A 22,359-nucleotide genomic window follows, 5' to 3' on the forward strand; every position below is an offset into this window, starting at 1 on the left:
AAAGAGGGAGAATAGTTTTAACAGCATGATTAAAATGCAGTTCACACATCTGATCCCAAGCACATTTAAACAGTCAGTAAAGAAAGAGAATACAAAAAATACATACAGAAGATGCTTTTTTTTTTTTTCCCTTCCACATTCCTACGGCTTGGCATTAACTTTCCAGAGCTCTTCAGAAGCCAGTCGCTAAAATACAACCTAAGGCCAAACACCATTCTCCTACAATAAAGATGGTGATGAACTCAAGCTAAAAAGTAAATCCAAACCCTGGCTCCATCCATACACACACATCCAAAGAGCTGTTCAGAATCCTTCCTAGGCTTTTACAGAATTATTAATGACTTTTGCAATTAGCTTTTGAAATTTATTGATCAATATTTCTATTTCTGAAAATCTGTTTGCTTAAAGTATTGCTTTGTTACTAGTCAGTAATGATTCTTGTATGCAAGTCAAATGAACAATTCATTTGTACCTGTTCCATACACAGACTGCATTTTAGGGTGAACTTTCAAAAAAAAGCAGAGAGCCTCCACTAGCAAACTGCTAGTTTAAAAAAAAAACAAAACAAAACAACATCAAAACATTGACTGGAAGAATAAAAGTAAATTGCACCTCAAAAAGAAAAGGATACGTCAGGTACAATAATACACTAATGGCACCAAACCTCATTAGGATTCACCAGAATGGTGCTGTACACTGAATGAAATGCAGGTATTTTTCCATCTTAAAAAGAACATAAGCCAAGTGCGTGTTTCAGAAATTCCAAACCACATTCTTACAACAGTTCTCTGCAGTATAACTTGCATTATATCTCCATATTTCTATAGACATTTGAAATGACCAACCTGTTCACTGGGTAAGAGAAACAACTTTCAGTCTACTTGCAGAAACATCCTAATCTACAGACTACTTTGTTAGAAAGTGTGCATTTATCTCTAGTAGTATAGGTTCAGTCAGTATATTCTGCATTTTGTAAGAAGCATTTGGCTAACTCAGATGAGAGTTGTAGAGTTTTAGATTTAATTCTTTAAATAAAAATAAAGTACAAATAAAAGCACTTATCAGTATTCACCACCAAATTAAAAAAGAAAAAAATCCTCTCCTTCATGCTTCTTATAATAGCTGGCAACCTAAATTAGTAATTTCATTTCAAATGTGCAACACAATATTAATAAGCATTTCAAAATTACTCAAACAAAAGGTGGGCGAAATATTAAAGTGCCTAACTAAATGCATTTTACCATCTTTAAAAAATATTATTTCTTAAATGGGAAAGGGTTGGTTGCAAGTAAATACAAAAGTGGCTTCTCATAGCTGAGAGACTTTTCGGGGCAGAGGCCTGGGCCGGGGAACCTGCTCAGTCCTCCTGCTGCTGTTTTCCAGGTTGTTTGTCCGGACCAGCTGCGGCTTGGGTGGCAGTGCCGGGGGGTCTGTGGCGGGTGGAATGGAGAGGCTGTGAGGTAGAGGAACAGGGCGCTTCAGAGTCCGCTCATACACGCTGTAAGGTGGCGGGGTTTTACTTTCTTTTCTCACAGGCTCTTCAGGGACGCTGTAGCTTGAGACAGTCACTGCTGGTTCGCTGCCTTGGCTTTCAAAGCCTGATGTCTCTGATGTGCTACATCGGCTCAGCGAAGAGATGCCGCTGCTGTAACTCCCCGACAGCACTGGGGAGTTGGATATGAGCCCCGAGGAATGATACTCCACTGGAGATGGTGTGAACGACTGCACAGACCCCTGCTCGAAAGAAAGGGCAGAAGAATATTTTACCTGGAGTAAACAAGGGAGAGCGTTTCTGTGCTCAGATCAGAAACGTACAGAGACACAGCACATGGATTCTGGGGCTTGATAAACATACATTTTGCGTCCCTGTGATTAAGATCCAGTGAGAAAGCAATAAAAAGCTCATTTCCAGGTGCCCAGGTACCCCTTAATCAGTGCTCACACCAGTAATTCATTTAAGTGAGACTAAAAAGCTGTGCTTAAATGTTATCTTACTATCAAAATACCTCGGAAAAATCTGGAAGCCTTTAAAATGAACACTCGATTTTCCTAGCTTGCAGTGAAATGCTGAACCCCGCGCCTGGCATACCTAGTGGTGTCCTGCCCCCTAATGCCAAAGCACAGGACATGCATCTCAGCCACTGTGCCTACTTCAGTCTATTAAGTTCCAAATACATTTTCAAAGCTTTTCCCCCCAGTTTTAGTGCACCATCATGCAATGAAAAGTACATTTACATCGTGACATCATTTACGAGTGTATCATTATACCAGTGTTAGATGTGAAGTGCAGTGCAGATGCCAAGCTGGGCACCAGCCCATCCAGGTGCAGCAGCAGGAAGTCAGAAGATGAAGCACTGCTGCTGCTGCAGATGGCATTTTGAACTACAGCTGTTCCACCCTTCCTTTCCCCCATCTCCCAGGTGTTGCTTGAGCACACCATGACACTTGCACAAAATGGGGTCCAATGCAGGGCAACGGTTGCAAATGGCTGCACCAACAGCCTCACAGGTCTGGGGGAACGGTGGGGGACAGAGAGCAGAGGACCCGAGTGACAACAACAGTACTGACAAAGAGTAAAAGGCAGGGGTAGTAAAGCCCTACCCAAAATCATTGAGCAGTTCCATTCTAGTGAAGGAGCTTCAACTGAAAACTGTAAAAGCTTAGACCATACTTGGCAACTATAAAGTTTTTGCAACTTATCCAATTTTGACTGGGGCCATCCGCAACAATCTAGAGTTAACAGCCTCAAACACAGGATATAGAAGGGATGGAGAAATCACATTAAAGACAAATTTCTCACTCAATTCTTGTTAGACTAGTTGGCACTCAGCCACTCAGCTTCAGGTGAAAGTGTGAGCCATGCAACAAAAGGTGGGGAGGAGAGGAGAAGGAGTGAGAAGGGGTGTATAGAGCTGGCTGAACTGACTTTATGCTGTTGAGATAACTTTAGTTATCCGTCTAGGACTGGATCCACCATGTACTGAAAGCAATGGAAAAAAAATCTTCATTTACATCAGTGGGTTTTGTACTAAGATGGCCTTTTCTGGCAGCACATAACAGTTGGAACAAAGGCTAAAAACTGAGCCCTGCATATGGCTAGGGAAAAGCAAAGCAAGTTTTATTTGAAGCTCAATACATGTTGAAGACATTTCAGACCTTGCGAGTCTGTTTAACTACTTGTTTCAGGTTTCATTCCTCTGCATATGAGGGGGCTGCAGCTGCGCTCCTACACCACACATGAACGGGGTCAAAGTTTTCAAATAAAGGATGTAATTGGTTCAAGTTCCAAGAACTCTTGACACTTGGATTAAGTAACCATGGATAAGATTTAGGACCTTTGCTTTTGTCATTCAGAACAAGAGCAAATATGTGCAAACCCTGCCTCGTTCAATCTAGGAGCTGGGGTAAGCACATGGTTCCTGACAGCACTTCAGACTGCTTGTACCGGTAGTAACAGTCTAGACACCAAACAGCCTGGAAATTCATGGATGCTCAAAGTGAGATCCAGGATCTCTCAGAAGTATTGTGGGCCAGTATTCCTCTCCCAGGTGGCAATCCAGACTGACTGCAAAATGCCTCAATTCTGTGTGGGCCTTCAGAAGAAAATGTTAGGACAATCTTCAAACATCCCTAAGAATCATCAGTACTGAGTCCATCCAGGAAAAAAGAAAAAGTTACTCACCTTTTGCACAAGATGTAATCATAGAATGGTGTGGGTTGGAAAAGACCTCAAAGCTCATTCAGTTCCAACTCCCCTGCCATGGGCAGGGACACCTTCCACTAGACCAGGTTGCTCAAAGCCCCATCCAACCTGACATTGAACACTACTAGGGGTGGGGCAGCCACAGCTTCTCGGGTAACCTGTTGAGGTGTCTCACCACCCTCACAGTAAAAAAATTCTTCCTTATATCTAATCTGTCTTCTTTCAGTTTAAAGCCATTACGTCTTGTCCCATCATTACATGGCATTGAAAAAACCCCTCCCCAGATTTCTTGTAGCTCCCCTTTAGGCACTGGAAGGCTGCTGTAAGGTCTCCCTGGAGCCTTCTCTTCTTCAGGCTGAATAAGGCCAACTCTCTAAGAGCCTCCCAGAGCACCTCTGGGAGAGGTGCTCCATCCCTCCAATCATCTTTGTGGCCCTTCTCTAGCCTTGCTCCAACAGGTCCATGTTCTTATGCTGGAGGCCCCAAAGCCCCTAATGTTCTGAAGAGCTTCCTAGCAAGCAGTTAATGTGAACCCTTGGATTAGTGCTCTCTTCAGCAGCTATACTATGATAGCAGGACTATGGGGCACTGATGGCCAGTGTAATTGCTCTGTGTTGAACCTCAACCACTGTGCAGTCACAAGCGGAAATGTTACAGACTCACGGGATGGCAAACAGGAGAATGACTGAGGACTTGTGAATAGGGACCTTGAGGGGAAAAAGAGACATTTTGGGGTGTCACTTTCCTCCTCTTCAGGAGATATGTATGCCTGCTTACTCATGTAAATGTTTTTTGTATAGGCATATAATAATAAAACAAAAATGCACATATTTAATATACATTATTTGGGATTATATTATGTACTCCAACACATAAAACCTGTCCCACAAAGGCAATTCACTGCAGTAAGACGGTACCTTCATTGGTGATCTGCCAGCAGGAGAAGGGGAAACGGAGGCTATGTGTCTTGCTGGTGATGCTGCAAAGTCAGAAAGATTTCAGTGCACTTTTGGAATTACAATTTTCACTAAGAAATCTTTTTAAGTGGGTAGGAAATCATTTGATACACAAACATTAGATCTGGTTCCCTCCAGGTATTTGCCTGATGGCTGCAAATGGTTTTAGAGATTTTGTGTCTTTGTTGTCAGGATTATGTCACGGTACAACTAATTAAGTATAAGAGATTTCTGCATCCATCTTTTCTGGCAAATTTTGTGTCACTAAATTGGTTTATATCCTATCAAACGATAAGAGAATTCAAAGTAAGTCAGTTTAACAACTCTTCGCCTCCTGTTTTTGTTCTTCTCTTAAGAAATATATTAAGTATTTGCATGTCAAATAAGCAAAAAGACAATACATAACGTACCTTTATAAAATATTTAGCTGTAAATATACTGTAAACATGACTGGACATCCTTTGAGGCATAAGTCTAAAACTCAAAAAAGCATTTTCACTGTCTTGAGAATGATTAAATTTATAGTATCACTTAAGCAGCCTTTCCTTTAAATGAAAATTAATCTTTTGAAAGGCAAATTGGTTATTGTAACAGAACTCATGTACTTCCATGAGTGCTTTTTCTGTCCAGTAAGATTCTTTGTGATTAATGATCATTTCTGACTGCTAACCTCCAATTATCTTAAGACCAAAAGATTAAATTTGATCATCCTCCCTAGTAGTAGCATGAGCTGTCTGAAGCTACTCAGTCATTTAGTGAAGGGGCAGATTATTAGAAACAGAATATTACAGAGAACATTAATGAGATGAAAATACCTGTAGAGGCAGTACTACAGCCTTCTATGTAAGTAATCAAATAATAAATTAACCTGTCCAAGAAGTTAAATATTAATCAGAGTGGAAAGAATCTAAGCCCCCAAGTAAATAATTTTTTTACTGGAGCTTAGCCTGAAATGTCCATTAACTCACCAGTCTGTGCAGGTCTTGGTGGTACAGGAGGAGATATAAGCTTTCCACTTTCTGATGTGTTTCTGGCTTCCTTCCCACTGTCCAGGCTCCAGCTGCTGGGTGTGCTGTTCACAGCTGGAAGAGAATGAAAAAGCTAGCGTATGCATCAACACATCCATATCTCTGACTGGCCTTTATCCAGGAAGGTAAAACTACACAGAGTGAAAACATTAAACAACAAGCATGCCTGAAAAGCTTTTATGATCACATCAGCATTCAAAAAGCTCTTAAATAATGCCTGTCAATCTTCTGGTTGCCTGATGTATGCATCTGGCCCTCAGGTCAGTTTATGATTGTATAGCAGTTCGGACCATCAGCAAGAATAGCAGCTGAGAGAGCACTCTGGTGCACTGCAAAACCAGCCACAAAGGGAGATAAGCTTGAAGCCTGTTAATATAATCAGCTTATCTTTGCACCAGACTCCTACTTAAAGGTTTCTTAGAGGTTTCTAGACAGAGGGGAGCAGACTATACATAAACTGTTTCCATTAACTCATTTCATATACAGAAGGGACTAGAGAAAGGAAATTGCCAAATTCCAATCGACCTCCCTCAGAAAGCTTTCCATGCAAACAGTCTTTTGTTGCCTGCATAGGCTACAAATTCATAATTTAAAGAAGGGCACAAAATGAAGCGAGTAAAAATTGGAAGAAATGAAAGTGTCCGGTGGAAAAAAAAAAAAAAAGGACATTATTGTGGACTGAGTAAATCTATATACACTGTTTGTGTCCATGGTCAAGGATCTCTACTTGATCATGTAAATTGACTACCACCGTGACACATGTAAAATTGGCTGTTGTCATGGAACTGGTAAACGTAACACAAATACTTTAACTGTATGATCCTATAAGGTCTGAAACAGCTTCCGTAACTGGATTATCTTACGTTATCAAGGAGCCACCAATACTGGAAAGAACTCAGATAGAAAGAGAGCATTTAACATGGACAGAACAAAAGCTAACTTAAATCCCACAATTTTTCTTATATGTCCTGTAAAACAGTGGGAGAACACTGCTTCAAATCTCCCTTTTCTCCAGAAAAAAAAATCACCAAACCTCTCCCACCTTCAAAATCTCAAACCTCTTGTCTTGCCATGACAGTTTCCTTCTTGTTTGCTTATTTCATAGTTCTGAGTAGAAAACCACATGCAAGAACGCTGTGCTCATTTATAAAGATAAAGCAAAAAGGCAAAGTTTTGTTGCTATACTGACGGTACCAATTATTGCTATTACAGGAACATCAAGGGCTCTCAGAAGGGCTGCATTCCCATTATACGAGTATATACCAAATTAATGCAAAAAGTACAGCAGAAATATTTGTTACAGATATTTCGTATCTGTAACAACATTGTTACAGTATAATTGCACATTAGTTGATCCTAAGAACAGTGCACAGAATGATCCGCTTTCTGGAGGATCATTTTGCTGTTTTATTGCCAAAACATGCAATACATTGTTTGCTTTTTTATAGTAGGCTGTCACCTAGCAGTATGGTTTTGCCCTCATACTAAAAATGACTTGGCACCAGATGCAGGTACTTCAAGTGCCTGGGTCTCTTGACAAGTCAAATTTTTCTTATAAGTCATCCAAGTAGTCAGTTCTTTGGACTGCTAAAGTCTCCAGAAGAGAATATTTGATTTTAATAATTCTGTAATTTACTTGGCTGCATAGGCCAGTGGAAAAGTTTTGCCATTTCCATGTTGAATTATTTCATGTTTTTTCAGCCCTGTGAAGAATTCCACACTTCAGCTTTCATAAAAACTGGGACACAAAAATACTTATAAAAATCAGCTCCTATTGATGAAAATCTGATTCCTGGTCAGTTTTTACAGTGGATTCTTAACATATCTCTTTTCAATACATCTGTTCACTGTATCCTTCATTCAGGGCACCACAAAGGGCAGCACATAATGAAATGATAGAGCATATTATGCATGTGGAATGCACAGTGAAATCATGGCACAATAACTGTGCCAACAATATTGAATTTCCCCATGTGCAGAATTATGAAAGGCAGTATTTTGTCTATGGAAATTCATAGGTTTCTCATTTACTCTAATTAATAAGAAACCCAAACCCCAACAAACCACAAATTGATAATTTCTTTTCCAAAGTGTAACCAAAAGCACAGTGATTTGTATTTGGTAAAGAGGACAAGCAGATGCCAAACTCTGGGACTATACCCATCTCGTTGGCTTCTCTCTGCCCCAGTCTCCAGAAGTTAATCTCCAGAGTTCATCACCCCACGTCTCTCTTGAGAAGCAGAAAGAACGGTTCTCATGCAGCCTGCTGCAACTTGCTGCTCCATCACCCCTTCCTGCAAACTTCTGGGCCCCTGTGAGTGCAACACTCAGTTCAAACAAACACTATATTCCCTCCTTTCTGGCAAAGTGTTTTGAAACTTCAAAGCGTTAGCATAATTTCAGTTAAATTAGAATGTTTTAAAACTTGAAGATAACAGTATGCATTCAAAAAAATTAGCATTCCACAGTAATATGGCAGATTAATTACATTTTCATTGCTTCCAAGATTGGTATGGTACAGCATTTCCACTCACCTTTGTCAGGGCCAGGCAGATTGGAATCACTTCGTGGCAAAGCACCATCTCCAATATGATTAAATAGTATTCTCTGTAAATTGAGAACAGCGTGGTTTATGCATAGCTGCTGTTGTATTTCAGTAGCCTTTATGAAAACAAATATCTTAGTGCTATTATCCCCACAAGATAATTACTGACCTAACACAGGTCAGGAGGTGGTGGTAAACATCACCTAAGTATGTAAATAGTTTAATAAAAATATGAGCATAAAATAGGGAGTAGACTAGTTTTCTGAACACACTGGAATCAGAGAGAGAATTATTATGTACTAATTTCTGATAGTTTCCAGCTCCCTAAAAAACTAAATAAGGCTCGTTCCTCAAGTGGTATCTTGGCAGATTATTATTGCAAATCTATCCATGCACTTGTTTAACTTCATTGCAGAATCAGAACTTTACTTCCTCCAACCCAATCTTTTTTCCTTAAAGCAAGGTCAGAGAAGCCATGAGATGCAAATCAAATCCTATTCCTAAATCTTGCAATGTTAGAAGACCATGCTGAGTCAGCGAGGTACTACACTGTGGTTCCAACAAGACGGCAGACCCAGCCACAAAGTAATCGCCATTGATCTAACATCTTGCAGCTCTGTTACAAAGTGATGAACAAACATTTGGCCAATTTAACTTGACTTTAAACATCACATAGAGGAAATGCTTTATTAGACTGAGCTACACTAAGTTTGTCTATCTATCCTGTGCTAAAGTCATACTGGAACAGGTAACAGCTGTTTTCCTGAAGTTACCATTAAACTGAGGTGGCGCAACTACACGTATACTCTAACGTGACAGAAAATGTCATCATATGTTCCTGCCTGGTCTGGATTGAATATTCACTGCCTAGTGAGTCTGCAGTGCACTAGGATCTGGTGGGCAAGTGTTGAAGTCCATTTTCTGTAACGAAGGTAAAGAGCAAAGCCTGAAAAAGCAACTGAAACTGAAGGAGATAAAGAGACAAGGCTGAATGAAATACAGAGAAATGAAGACATACTAAAATAATTAAATGTAAACCCATATGGAAGAACAAGAGCAATCACAGGATGTTTAATGATGCACAAAAAAAAGCCCCAAAAATGTGAAACCCAAAAAGCTCCATTAGAAAGTGCAAAAAACTGAGGACGCTTGTTGACAAGTCAATGATAGCAGGCATTCCTCTTCAGAGTATGGGAGGAGTAAGAGAGACACTCTACAGTCACTCAGCCAGAGATCAAAAAGCAAGCACAAATGGATGTTAACTGAAAACAGTTGAACACAGATAAGCTTGAGCATCAATTTCAATGAGGGAAGCAGATGCAGTACTGCTGTGGCCTTGTTTTCATAAGTCCATCAAACTTCCTTAAATGAAGTAGCTATGGCCTGAAAAGACTTGACTTGGACTTGAAATGCAGGAAGTTGCCTCTGTATCTCATCTTTCCCGGTTGAAAAACTATTGTGAATATTGCATTCATTAAGCTATAACAAGTATGTTCATAAATGGGTGGTCCCTTCCTCATTAACTTAGTGTGAAGCTCCAGCAAGGACTGTTGAAATTACCTGGCATTAGGATAAAAATAGAAACGATAAGGAATAGTTTTGGCATTTAGATTCTAATGAGAGTTGCAGGTATCTCCTTGCTATCGTCCTGAGGATTTCTTTTCCCTTCTTAATCAGAAGGCAGAGAATCAGAATCTTGTTTCTCATCAGCCCATTTTTACTGCTCAGGATAGAGACAGAGCATCAGAGAAAGAAATTGCACCTTCCCCAGAAAGATACATCCTCATTTATGGTTACGAGGGCAGAAAGAAACTGTCAGACCTTTGAGACATACTTCACTGCACAAGCAAGTCAGTTTTTCTACTTACCCTGTCTTGGGACACTGAGGGTAGAGACAGATTGGGAGATTTTCCTGCTGGGCGAGTCTCAGAGAGAGCAGAGACTGGGCCTACGAGCTCCTCAGCCTCCCTTATCGAGTCACGGGTACAGTGTGGGACAGAAGTCGCATTCCATTTGGCAAAGCAAGAGTTTGCAGTCTGAGAGCAAAAATGGGATAATTTTTTTCTTTGCACCGAACTGTAAAACCACTTTAAAGAACATCTGCTCTTTCCTGTATGTTGGAAGCTGAGAAAGTGCCCAGCAGATACATCAGCAAGTAGTTCCCAAGAAATGCCCTTAAGTCTGGCTAAGCTTTGGTATTACTTCTTAAGCCCTCAGGTAACAGCATGAGGACTTCAATGAAAAGAGGAAAAAATTAAATCAAGAGCTAAGTCAATAACCGAAGAAGCAAGGGACAAGAATACAACTAATGAGAAACCAACAAATTATTTCTAAACGAAAAGATGCTGGACTGCCAAGCTGTTTTTGTTTTGTTTTTTTGTTTTGTTTTTTTAATCAGAGGTAAAACTTAAGGTGGAAATGCCAGTGTTGAGAGCAGGGCCTTTCACACTGTACTTATGTTCTTGTCTTTCTCAGCTTCAGCAAGAGGTGCATTGTGTGATGGCTGTGTTAAAGGAAAGCACTTTAGGAAAGTAGGTCCATTAAGAAGAAAAGATGAAAAAAAATTCAAAGTTGGCCAGCTCACCACGCTCATTTTGCATTTCAGGTAAGTCAAAAGATATGAATTTCATACAGACCTATGTAACAGTAATTTTAATGTAAGAACTCAACTCATTCTTCTCTCTGGAGTAACAAAAAGTCTATCTTTTCTGAAACTACACTGAAAAATGGGAATTGCCACATTGGTGGGTTATTATCTCTGAGTGGCTAAGATTAGCTATTTCAGAAGAAATAAAGGGGAGGTCAACAGGGACAACTGCTGTGATAAGTTTTTCCTTCTTCTTCCCTAGACTGAACAAACACTGCAATTTCACACAAGCAGGCTGTGTCATCGCCAACTCTTTGCATCTCTCTCACTGCAGTGAGCAACTATAAACAACCAGATCTAAACCTAGTCATAGCAAGCAGAAATGTGAATAGAATACATGGTACTTGATCACATCTCCTTCGTGTAAAATATTTTAGAGTATTTTCTTATAAAAAAAACAACAACAACAAAAGAAAACCAGCTTGAAAATTAACAGCAGTGAGCAGGCACTGAATCTGCGAGGACTCCCCACAAGCTTCCTACCTGTGACGTTTCCAAAGGAACAGGGTAGATGGCACTGCAGGGCCTTTCTCTGGGAGACAGGCAAGAATTTTCTCGGGAATGCTTATGTTTGTCAGACAAAAGAGGAGAGGCTAGAATAAAAATATGTCAAGTGATTAAATTCGTTCAGTGAAACTCAAACGTTTCAAGTCTATGTTAATGACAAAGAAATACTCTGTCTCCAGGAATTCATATTCCTCAAACAACTGGCTAAATTTTGACATCTGACCAGTGACAGCATGCAGATATTCAGCTGTGTAACGTATCAAGAATCATTTAACATGGTTTACCACAGGAGATAAGCACTGACCTCTGGCACTGGATGGAGCCGAACTGGTCACATTAGGAGAAGCAGAATGAGCAGAACTCAGACTTGAGGTAGACGGACTAGGCTACGTATACAAGAGATGCTGCTGTTATATCACATTACATTTACTGGTTTGGAAAACAGAAAATTGTAATATACTTTTCACTAGAACAAAAAACTTGTAATTTGTTAGACTAGTTTCTCAGTATTTCAAAATAGCAAACCAGTATAAAGAGCATTAATGTAACTTACAAAGATGTAGTAAAATATCAAATAAATGGAAGTGTAACTAATATATTAAAATATTTACATCACAACTGTGTCAACTAGACAGAAAAGTCTATGTAAGGTCAGATGACTTTGCATAATAGTGCATTGCTGCTTTTTACTTTCATGAAAAAATCCAAGGTAAAGAAGAAGAAACATATAAAAAATGTTCTTTGTAAATTAAGGATGTTAACAGCCCATCAAAAGACTTTTTTATAAAGAAGTATCAGCATTAACTTTGAGATTTCTGAACAAAATAACAAGCATTAATTTAGTAAATAACCTCGCAAGAAAGATTCTGTTCAGTTTGAAGTTTAACAAAAACGTGTACCTGCATGTTAAATACTTCATCAGAGCTTTCCGACTGCCCAGTGATATTGCTGACTTCAGCAGAAGCTTGGGATGAGAGTGATGAGGACGAATACCTATTGACAGCTGGGTAACTCAAGGGACTATTATAAGAGTAATGAAATACAAAATGGTTAACAGTAGTTGTCAATCATATTTTTAATGTGAAAACAGCAGATATTTTTAATCTCTACAGTTTAATTTGGATTTATTGGGGGGGGAGGGGGAAGGAGAGAGTATATATATCAGCTATTCATGACTGAAGATACTTCATGCAGACCATGCAAGGAAGCATGCACACAATAGAAGCCTTTTACGGGTCATCTTCCGTGAGTAACAAAATCTATCCGTTTCTAGGATTTTAACTTACCTGCGTCGTGGTATTACCCTGGCACCATCAGGGCTCATAGAAACAGGTATGGAATTTCGGCATACGCGAGGACTTCCATTTGGGAAGTGAACTGGGCTAGCTTGTACACAGGCAGAAAATTCCTGGCAATTTGTAAAAAGATTACCATGAACATAATACCATTAAGATATGTATAGTCATTTGACTAGTCATAGCTGCATTTGGATCAGCTTCATCATTACTAAGAAAAATATTTTAACTTTTTGCTGATGATATATTCCCATTAGTAGAATGTGACTTGTTCTTGGAACTGTAGGGAAAGTTTGTTATCTTTCTCTCTCCTTTATGGTACTATAAGAATGCTAGATGTAATGTGGGCAAACAACCAAAAGATGTCACTATTTGTTGCTCAGGAAAAATAAACACCCCTTACTGCGGCAAAACTGTCTCCTGGTTTATCAATGCACCTGCTCATCTACCTGTATTCCCAAACTTGACTTCATCACAAAAAACTGATCCACCAGCTTTTTGTGCAACGGCCTCATGTCCTGTGGCACCACCTTCTCGTGCACTGCCAAGCCAAATTCTAGAATCTGGGCCTGCAGAAAAGACAGAAGGAAAGAGAGGAAGAATATTTTAGATACATTTTGTTTAAGCTTTGCTCATCAATTAAGATACTGATCAAAAAAAACCAACAAAATGCATGTTGTATTAAAAGCATCTATCTAAATCCCTGGCAGACCTGTAAACAAACAAGGCCTAAGACCAACCAATCAATACACAAGAGGATTTATGCCTCTTCCCATTTTACTATTCAAACTTTCCCAAAGATCTGGCCTCTGCAAATTGAACTCTGATATAAAACCCATTATCAATAACTCAGTGAAATGCTGGCTAAATGGCAGTTTTACAAAGGAGCAGGTCTAAATTCTAAATAAAAGCCATTTTCTACAAGAACAGTTATAAAAAGTAGGAAACAATAGCAATGGCCACACCCACCAGAGACCTCCTAATATATTTTCAATGATGTCCATGGTTCCCTATCCTATTCCAACTCCCCAGACACCTCTGAAAGTGGTGGCTTTACGTATATTCTTGACGCAAGCATAAGAGGTTTCAGAATAACATTGCTAAAACCAACCCAGCTTGAATTTGGTCACAGGCATTTAAAATAGTCATTTGGTTACATGACACATCAGTTACTCAAATTGAAAAACAAAATAGCTACACTATGCTGTAATATCTTTGGATGAGAGCTACTGGCTGACGTTTTCAGGCAGGCTGTGAGCTGGCACAGGGCTGTACAACATCACTGACCCAAGGTCAGGCCTGCAGCACATCCATCCGTCTGCGCACACAGCCCTTCTGAATGCTCCGCGTTTTCTGTTAAACCATCTGTATGTGCCAGACAGGGTTTAACTGCTATCACGTTTTATCATAGCAAGTTATTCACTCCAGTTTTAAATTGTAAGGGATACTGAGATTAACTGCAGTTTGAAAAACCAAAACTGCAACATAAATTACTATATATTATCTAAATGAAATTAAAGCGAGCTCAGTGAACCTATTCTGATTTATACTGTCTGAGGATCTGCGCTTCAGTTGATCTGACCAAACATTAGCACAACGCTAACAAAAAAGGCAATCTCCATTTTGCCAAATTCCAATCCTCTGACCTCTTTATTCCAAGCTAGCAATAAAGTTTGAAATTTCAACATGTTGCATAGAACAAAGACAGGTAAATGTCAGTTAAAAAACGCCAAAATGAAAGCTGAAATACTAAGAGCACTTGATCAAAGCAATTTTTTTGTGCATTTCCAAATGGACACACCTCATATTTGAGGCTGGTAGGTCATTTTCTTATAAATATATGAAGAAATAATCCAAAACCATGTAATACACGGAACACTCACCTGTTTAATCACTTGGTGTAATAACATTTTCCATGTTAGTTTGCTCTTATGCTAAACCTTGAAGTAAAAATATCTGTTCTGTAGTATTGGTAAAATACATCATACAAATATTTGCTGAAGCCATCAAATGTTTCAGTGACATAATGTTTATTCTGTAGTAGTGATAAGATATGTTGTGCATATGAACATCACAAGACAAAAATTTGCCCCTCATTCAACCTTTAATTTAGAACGAAGTGATTAAGACGATGAAAGGAACTAGGGAAAAAAAATATTAACACGACCCAGAAACCTGCTTGTATAGGAAGTTACTGTCTGCTTGGAATCTAATTCAGAAGATACTGGAGACCTCTGGCCAATCATTAACCTCTGAAACGTTGTATTTTATTTTGGGACACTTTCAGCTAGAACAGCTGAGTAGGCCACTTACTCAGTCTTTGCCCCACTTTACCTGCTCAAGCATTAGTTCTCTCAAGCGTGTGATCTTCTCTCCATCCTCCGGATGGTTCAAGATGTATTCTTTGACAAAGAACGCCTAAGCAGAATAAAACCACAAAGTAACTTAATATGAGTAAAACCACAGCACTTAGGGTTTTTAAACAAGTTTCTAGGTTATATCTTCAGGAAAAAAAAAAGTTTTCAAGAACTCACAGTTCTTGTCATTGATGTCAAAAAGCCACACATTTCACTTCAGAGCATATGATCAACATCCAAGTGTGTTCGTGAGCTTACATGACTTTCCAACCCACCTCCAGTGCTCAAATTATACCAGCTAGGTACCCCAAAGTCATTTTACCCACCAGCAATTGCCTGAACATAGCGTTCCCCATCTTTCTTTACATGGCAAACGTCCTACCCTCCAAGGGGATTATATTGAGTTTACAACAGTTCTCGACACTGCTCTGTAGAGAAAATGCACAGCTGCTCATTTGAGAGATTTCTAGACCTTCTCAAAAATGCATTTGTCACAAGAAGTGTCTGTAGGCACACCTATACACACTCATGGTTCCCTATCCATAGAGTTAAGAGGATAATAGAGGCTGCTCTGTGCTGTGTTTTTCTTTTTTCACCTGTCTTTACATTTCCCTCATATGCTTTTTACAAGGCTCTCCATCCAACTTTAGCTGCTAAAATCTTGGTACACAAAATTATTTGCAAATATGGGAGCAGTGAAGCTAGAAATAAGTGTACCCCTTTTCTGATTCAGTTCCAAAATTTCATGCGGTGACAACCCATAACAAGGAAGTGCTGAGGCCTACCTAGAAAATGAATCCTGGTCCTGTAATGAAGATTTATCTCACATGGCTCTTTCAGTACAGATGAATAGATTATAAGAATTCATGTTTAAGTTGTTAAAAGGAGCCCTCTGATACTTGCTAAAATCCCAAATCCCAAACTTGTGCCAGCTGATGGGTTTTTTTCCCCTCAGCTACAAGCTTAATATTCTTTCAGTATCAGGCAGGTGGTGTTCCAGTGGTTTTGGGCTAAGACTTATACAGAACTGTAATATGAGTCAAAGATGTAATAATCTAACTTCAAACAAAATAACCAGCTCTTTAGAAAGAAAAAAAAATAAATCAGAATTTGACTAAATCCAAGAACATTCTTGGGATGAGTGGTTTCCAATAATTCATTATAAAAGTGCTTCTACTCTTCTAGCACATGTAAAGGAGCTAAAAGAAATGTGAGAGTACAAAGCACAGTTTGAGAGGCGTTAGAGGGCACAAAACACACTCTTCATGCTTTCCTAGCATCATACAGAAAAATTAAAATCAGTGTTTCAGTCTACAGTCACTTAGCACACATGAATGAAGGTGCTGCATAATAGCTATTACTTTTGTAGATTTTCTGGAATCTGTTCCTGTATTGAAACCAGTGAAAAGTGTAGCTTTAGCACCTGCGATATTAGCCAAAGTGCTGAAAAATTAGAGATAGCCACTTTTTATCCCATCAGGAAGAATCAAGAAGGCAGCAGCAGGCCAAAGGACATTATCTGCTGGGTATTAACACTTGTAAAAGTTTGGAAGTTGCCTGAAGGAAAGGAAGATATCTGTAAAGACATGGTCATGCTTGCCTCAAGACTGACTGAGTTTTGAGCTTTATATAGGGCAGAAGGCAAAAGCAAGTGAAACAGGCAGAGAAAAACATTTACAGAGGAGAGGAAAAGAAGGTAGAAGATAAGACATAGCAAAACAGCAGGAAGATACATAAACACTGAAAAAAAGGACATGTAAAGAGAATGGGGGTGAAACAGAAAAAAATACCCCCAAAAAATCTCACAATTATATTTTTACAACACAATTGTTGAAAAGCCCTATTTTAGATATATAGCAAGAGGGAGGGAACAGGAGGGAATTGAAACATGAAGACTGTTTAGGAGATCAAGAATTGCAGCTAAGAACAATGCTAACAAAGCAGCAAACAAGAACCTTTGATATGCTCATGAAGAACAGAAAGCTAGGCAAAGACACTGAGCTAGCTCTGGCACTGCTAATTCAAACCAGACAGTTCTGACACAACTGTATTTCTCAAGGGACTCCCTTTATGGTGCTTTACTATGCTAAACAGTTGTGTTGTTGTTTAAAGGCAGCTGGTAAACATCAAATATGGTACTGCTCTGCTTTAGTCTCACAATTTTCATAAAACTGCAGTTTTGATGACAGATTTTAATGCCATAGTGGACTCAATTTCTTGTTTAATTTAGTTTAATCTAGATGCAGCTTTATCCAATTTGACACTGTTGAGTGAACACCAAATCTTGCAGTCTTTGAGAGAAGTGTTCAGAATATTATTGAACTTTTCATTTTCAATGGAAAACGAACAACCAGCAGACTCAAGTATTTTATAAGACTAGGGGAAAGACGAAGATCAACCTGGGCTGCAAAATCTTTTCTTTCTTTTAACTGAGGTTTCAAAACTGCACAGAACTTTGCAGAAATACAGCATCCCAAACATTTAAGGTTCTCCTAAGATGGGTCCAAGATTATAATGATGAGGAATAACTTCTGGGAAAAAAAACAGTGCTAGACATTTCTTAATTATATGTAATATTACTAGATTTTTCTGAAAATAGCTTTCCTTAAAAACTTAGAGAACAATAATAACTAAAATTATTATTGATAAAATAGTTTCTGTCCTGAACTCATACAGAGGAGCTATATCTGTACGGAGGAAAAAAAAAGTTAGAAACTGTCTTATGATAGATTTTTTTAATAAACAGAAAATAAATTGCTTACCTCTTGGTATCTAGCAACTCCACCATTAACTGCTGCATCAATGACCCCATTTAGACACATTGTGAGAGGGTTAATATTTTGCATCTGTCGAGTTTGACATTGACTAATCAATGTTCTCAGCTGCTGGTTCTTATTTTCTAGGACTTCAATAGCATTCTCAAGGGGACTCATTTCCACCTGAAAGGGGAGTGAGGAACATGGCAAACACACTTAATCTTCAGTTGAAAGGTGAAATATATTAAAGGTAATTTTTGATTTCTTGAAAGGAAATAATCTTATTCTCTGTTCTAGAGTATCAGGGCAGAAAAATTTCTTCTCAGCTAGGCTATACTCTCTGGGCATAAAAAGAATTAATTTTACAATGTAATCAAGGATCAAAATAAAAAACTGTCCCTCTCCTGCAGATTTATTATCTGACCTTGAGAGATTACTCAGCAAAACACTTCAGCCTGTGGTGGAACTCTTGGAATTCAGGGCTAAACTGTCCTTAGTAACTTCACCTAAATCAGACTTGAGGTCAGGGAGAGCTTCACCATGGTTAAGGGCACAGAGCAGAACTCAAGGATGGGTGAGCTAGTTTCCCCACCCAAGGTGAAGTCAACAAGACATTATGGATGAGGAGTTTGAATGTAAGCTTTGATCTAACATGACAATCAAATTATAGTCAAAGGCAGCCCTTGAGTGCAGTGTGCTTTTCTCACGGGAAGCATTCAACTGCAACCAGCAGAGTACAGGCCTGCAGTTGCTATAATTTACCAAATTATGCAAGCACAAATCTAATTAATGATTTAGTACATGCCCAAGAAAAATTATCATGGCTAACTTTCAGAAATTATGACTATAATGGTAACAAGATAGTAAGATGAGGATCTTTATATTGAGGGTCATATTAACCTAGGAAGGGCTTAGTAGAAGTCAACTAACAAAATTCCCCATGTTACATGCTTTTTCTTATTATAATTAAATTTCATTTCTGATTTTCTACAGGAGATTACCAGGATGGTGAACAAATCGCATTTAGTTCCTATTTTAAAAGAAAAACACAATAGTTGTAGAGAAAAACAGTGGTACAATTGCATCCCTATATTTAATGGGACTATTTTAAGACTGGCTTTGACAGGAAGGAAAATAGTTACAGCCGTTATACTCCTCTACTCAACCAATGACCAATTATTTAGAGATTGTTATAGGAGAAGCACTCCTTCAAATACATTTGAAATGTATTTGGGGATTTTCTAAGAAATATAATAACAAGAAAGAAGGAATTACAATGTGTGGTTAACAGATTGCTACATAAGACCCTGTTCCTACAGGTTCTGCGTAGGCGTGCTTCCCTTCCCATGCTGAGAACTGGAGACTTCAACAGAGTTCTAGGCAGGAACATGGCATTTATTATGGTACAGGAACTTGGAAAATGTTTACTTTTTAAGAATATGGAAAGATATGTTAAGCTATAGATATTCTAAGTATTAGATGTTACATCAGGCTGAGTTTTAAGAAAGTAAGTTTTTTGACATTAGGAGTTGCCTTTGCCCATTACTGTTCTCAGCTTTTTTCCTCAGCTGTTTAAATGAATCGTAAGTGCACTTCTTAATAATAGTTTTCAAGATAAGAGAAACCAGACAACTCAAAATACTTCGTAAATAATTTTGCTGTAGCCAGCTAGAAATTTTGCTCAAAGAAATGAGATATGGGTAACAAATCTTAAAGTAGTTCATCAAATAGCATGATTAAGGAAGTAAACCAATCCATAATATGTATTGCCAACGATCTTATACTCACTACTTCACGTTTTTCCACTTCAAACCAACGAGATATTCCAGGTAAACTCTGCACCAAGATCAGTGTGGTTCTCTCCACCCATAGACTCTACAATATACAAAATCAGTTTATTTCCATAATTTGCCTCTATGTTTTGCTTAATCATTCCCACTTTTCATTATGAATACCTTCATTTAAATAATAGTATACATTAAACAAAAAGTATTAACGTCCAATTTTCTACTGAAATGTCTGTCCCAGAAGCCTATGACATTCGCTTTTCTCCTTACTTTCTACTACTAAGCAGAAATTTCTGCTGATTCTTTGCTCTTAAACATGGTATTATTCTATGTTATATGTGGCCCTCTAATGTCCAAAGGTCACTCACAACTAAATTAGCATTTTAATATTGTCTCTCTGAGGTAGCATATGAGAAGAGGAAGAGCTCAGGAGCAGAACAACTTACAGATCACAAAGTGACCAGCTCTCCTCTATGAAGTCCTACTAGAGATTCTTCAATGCACAGCTGATGGGGTACTCGAATGTACTACTGTTAAACACTTTATGCAAGAGGTTTGTAAAATGACAAATCAACATACAGGATAGTGCTTACACAAAATATAAGCTGTACAATTAAAATTAAGCCCTCAGCTTTTATTAGAGGACAACAATGACTTAATTTAGCTGATTTATTATCCTCACAGTTCTTTCCTCTAACTTTGTAACAAAATTATTACAGGATAATTCTCTCTCCGCGTCTGAGTACTAGACTATATTCTGCACCAGAATGTGTTTCTGTTGGGTCAGAAATAAAATTACACCAGAAGAATGTAAGATCAATTTTCAGTGTGACATTTTTATTAGGAGGAACAGAAGTCCTTTACATATTACAGGAGGAACTACTGTTCTTCTCTGGGATAATCTCCAAGTTCATAGGTAGTTTTTTTGTCTTAATAGGAACAGAACATTATGTTGCAGTTCATCAAAATTGCCTCTCCCTTGTTTTAGAGAAAGCTTTCGGCAATCCTCTCATACCCCAGATTATCTACTTAACAGTGTTTTCCCATTTGCCTTATAAATTTCTCTGGAGGCTACTCTGCTGTCTCCAGTTCTGCCTTCTATATACCACTGATGGAAAAACAAATGGGTAATTTTTCTATCCTATTTCCATATACAACAAGACCTTCTAATCTACCATATGTTTTTCACATTATTTTAATAAAAATGAGAAGTGAAATAGTCAAACCTGAGCTATTATCTCCTCTAGAGAATTTGTTATACCACACAGGGTTGAATAACACAACTATCGTTGATGTTACAAAGAAATCCAAAGGTCCAGTAGCTTGGTACTGGAACGCATGGTACCTTACCTTGAATTCATTTTCCTTGTCCTTGGTCCCTTTGTGAAATGGCCTGTCGTATCGGAATCTCCAGATGTGATTTACTTTGTAAAAGCTCTTGATGTTGTTGGGAATACCATCTCTCTGCAGGACTTCCTGGTTTTCTGGAATTGGTGTCACAGCATAAATCTGCAAATCTGTATATAAAGAGTCAAGGCTATCCCCATGTCATTCAAATTAGCAAAGCATACTGACTCCTGAAGCATGACAGAAGAAAAAGCCTTTTAAAAGTGTGTATCATGACTATTAATGGCTTGGGAAAGCAACCTAGGATATTTTTTGATGATTTGGGATATCTTTCTGCTGTTTTGTTGAAACTTCCTATTTATTTTTGAAATAGTTATAGAATAGTACATGGAGTAAAGGGTTTAATTAAATATATTCTTACACACAATATGCCATGAAATGGTGACATGTTGTACTATATGAATGTGAATTACTCTAACTTGAGCTGATATACCATTATCACAGTGGTGATAGCTCTACAAGTATTTCTGGCTAAAGTAAGAATTTTAATAACATGTAAAGAAATTTTTAAATAAAACCAAAAATTATACAAAAAAACTTCCAAACATAATAGTGACTGGGACAAATTGCATGGGAATTCTCAGTTACCATTTATTTCAGTGGAGGTACATTGTGATTGGAATTGGCTATACGTGTACCTACATTTTTTAAAAGCATGAAATATGTAACTGCAGCGTATAGGTTTGTGATTATGTGGATACACTGTGCTTCTGCCTGAAAAATGGTCTCATCTGGCTGATTAGCATGTTGCATAGCAATGGCATGTGGGAACTCATTCAACATTCGCTGCTGGAAGGCCTCCAGCCTTTCATAGTCATGTCCTCGGCAAACAAATTCCTTATTCTGAGCAGAAGAAAAAAAACAAAACACAAGAGCAAGTTACGTGAAAATAATTGGGTATCATTAGATAGATCCAAACACACACTCTTCAATATAGACATCCTGTGCAATTTTTACATCATTTTAAGAAGGAAAGTAGAAGAAACAAAAGGCAAGAATAAAAGAGGTTACTTAGAAGAAGGAAATTCTACCATAAAAGGTATGTTTTATTACAAAGTCTGGAATGGTTACACTTAAAGCTTTAATAAAAATGCCCACTATGAAGCTGCACCATTATTTTCTTGCAACTATGCAACAAAAATACAGATACAACACTGGAGCTGTGGACAGCACTTTTTCTGCTTGCACACACGTTCAAAATAAGGAAATATCTTAACCATTTTTCTAAAAACAGTGGTAAATGAATTTCATTTTTAAATCTATATTAGAAAATTTTAAAAAGTCATTACTCGTTTATTCCTCTTGAAGCAGGTTTAGATAGAAAGAGTTGTCCTTATGTCAATAACAGAGACATAAAGCACTGAATTCTGA

The 22,359-nt window shown here is 38.2% G+C and overlaps 1 protein-coding gene across 2 annotated transcripts in view; it reads right to left on the reverse strand.

Moving 5' to 3' along the window:
- Positions 1–997: 997 nt before the first annotated feature.
- DOCK4 (dedicator of cytokinesis 4) overlaps positions 998–22,359 on the reverse strand; it is a 240,889-nt gene continuing 219,527 nt past the window's right edge. Inside the window, exons 34-48 of one of the 2 annotated variants that reach the window (XM_057403707.1) lie at positions 21,690–21,831; positions 20,932–21,098; positions 19,583–19,669; positions 17,801–17,977; positions 15,016–15,099; positions 13,131–13,250; positions 12,673–12,794; positions 12,286–12,406; positions 11,691–11,772; positions 11,363–11,472; positions 10,101–10,268; positions 8,222–8,294; positions 5,628–5,741; positions 4,621–4,682; positions 998–1,734 (exon numbers count right to left, since the gene is read on the reverse strand). In XM_057403707.1, the coding sequence (XP_057259690.1) occupies positions 1,309–1,734; positions 4,621–4,682; positions 5,628–5,741; positions 8,222–8,294; positions 10,101–10,268; positions 11,363–11,472; positions 11,691–11,772; positions 12,286–12,406; positions 12,673–12,794; positions 13,131–13,250; positions 15,016–15,099; positions 17,801–17,977; positions 19,583–19,669; positions 20,932–21,098; positions 21,690–21,831 (2,055 nt within the window). In that variant the 3' untranslated portion in view covers positions 998–1,308. The remainder of the gene's footprint in view (positions 1,735–4,620; positions 4,683–5,627; positions 5,742–8,221; positions 8,295–10,100; positions 10,269–11,362; positions 11,473–11,690; positions 11,773–12,285; positions 12,407–12,672; positions 12,795–13,130; positions 13,251–15,015; positions 15,100–17,800; positions 17,978–19,582; positions 19,670–20,931; positions 21,099–21,689; positions 21,832–22,359) is intronic. The other variant, XM_057403708.1, reaches the window with a different exon arrangement.

The sequence above is a fragment of the Pezoporus wallicus genome, unplaced genomic scaffold (assembly GCF_028554395.1).
Source record: "Pezoporus wallicus isolate ANWC-B61680 ecotype Strahan unplaced genomic scaffold, APGP_CSIRO_Pwel_v1 contig_7274, whole genome shotgun sequence".
Lineage (NCBI taxonomy): Eukaryota > Metazoa > Chordata > Aves > Psittaciformes > Psittacidae > Pezoporus > Pezoporus wallicus.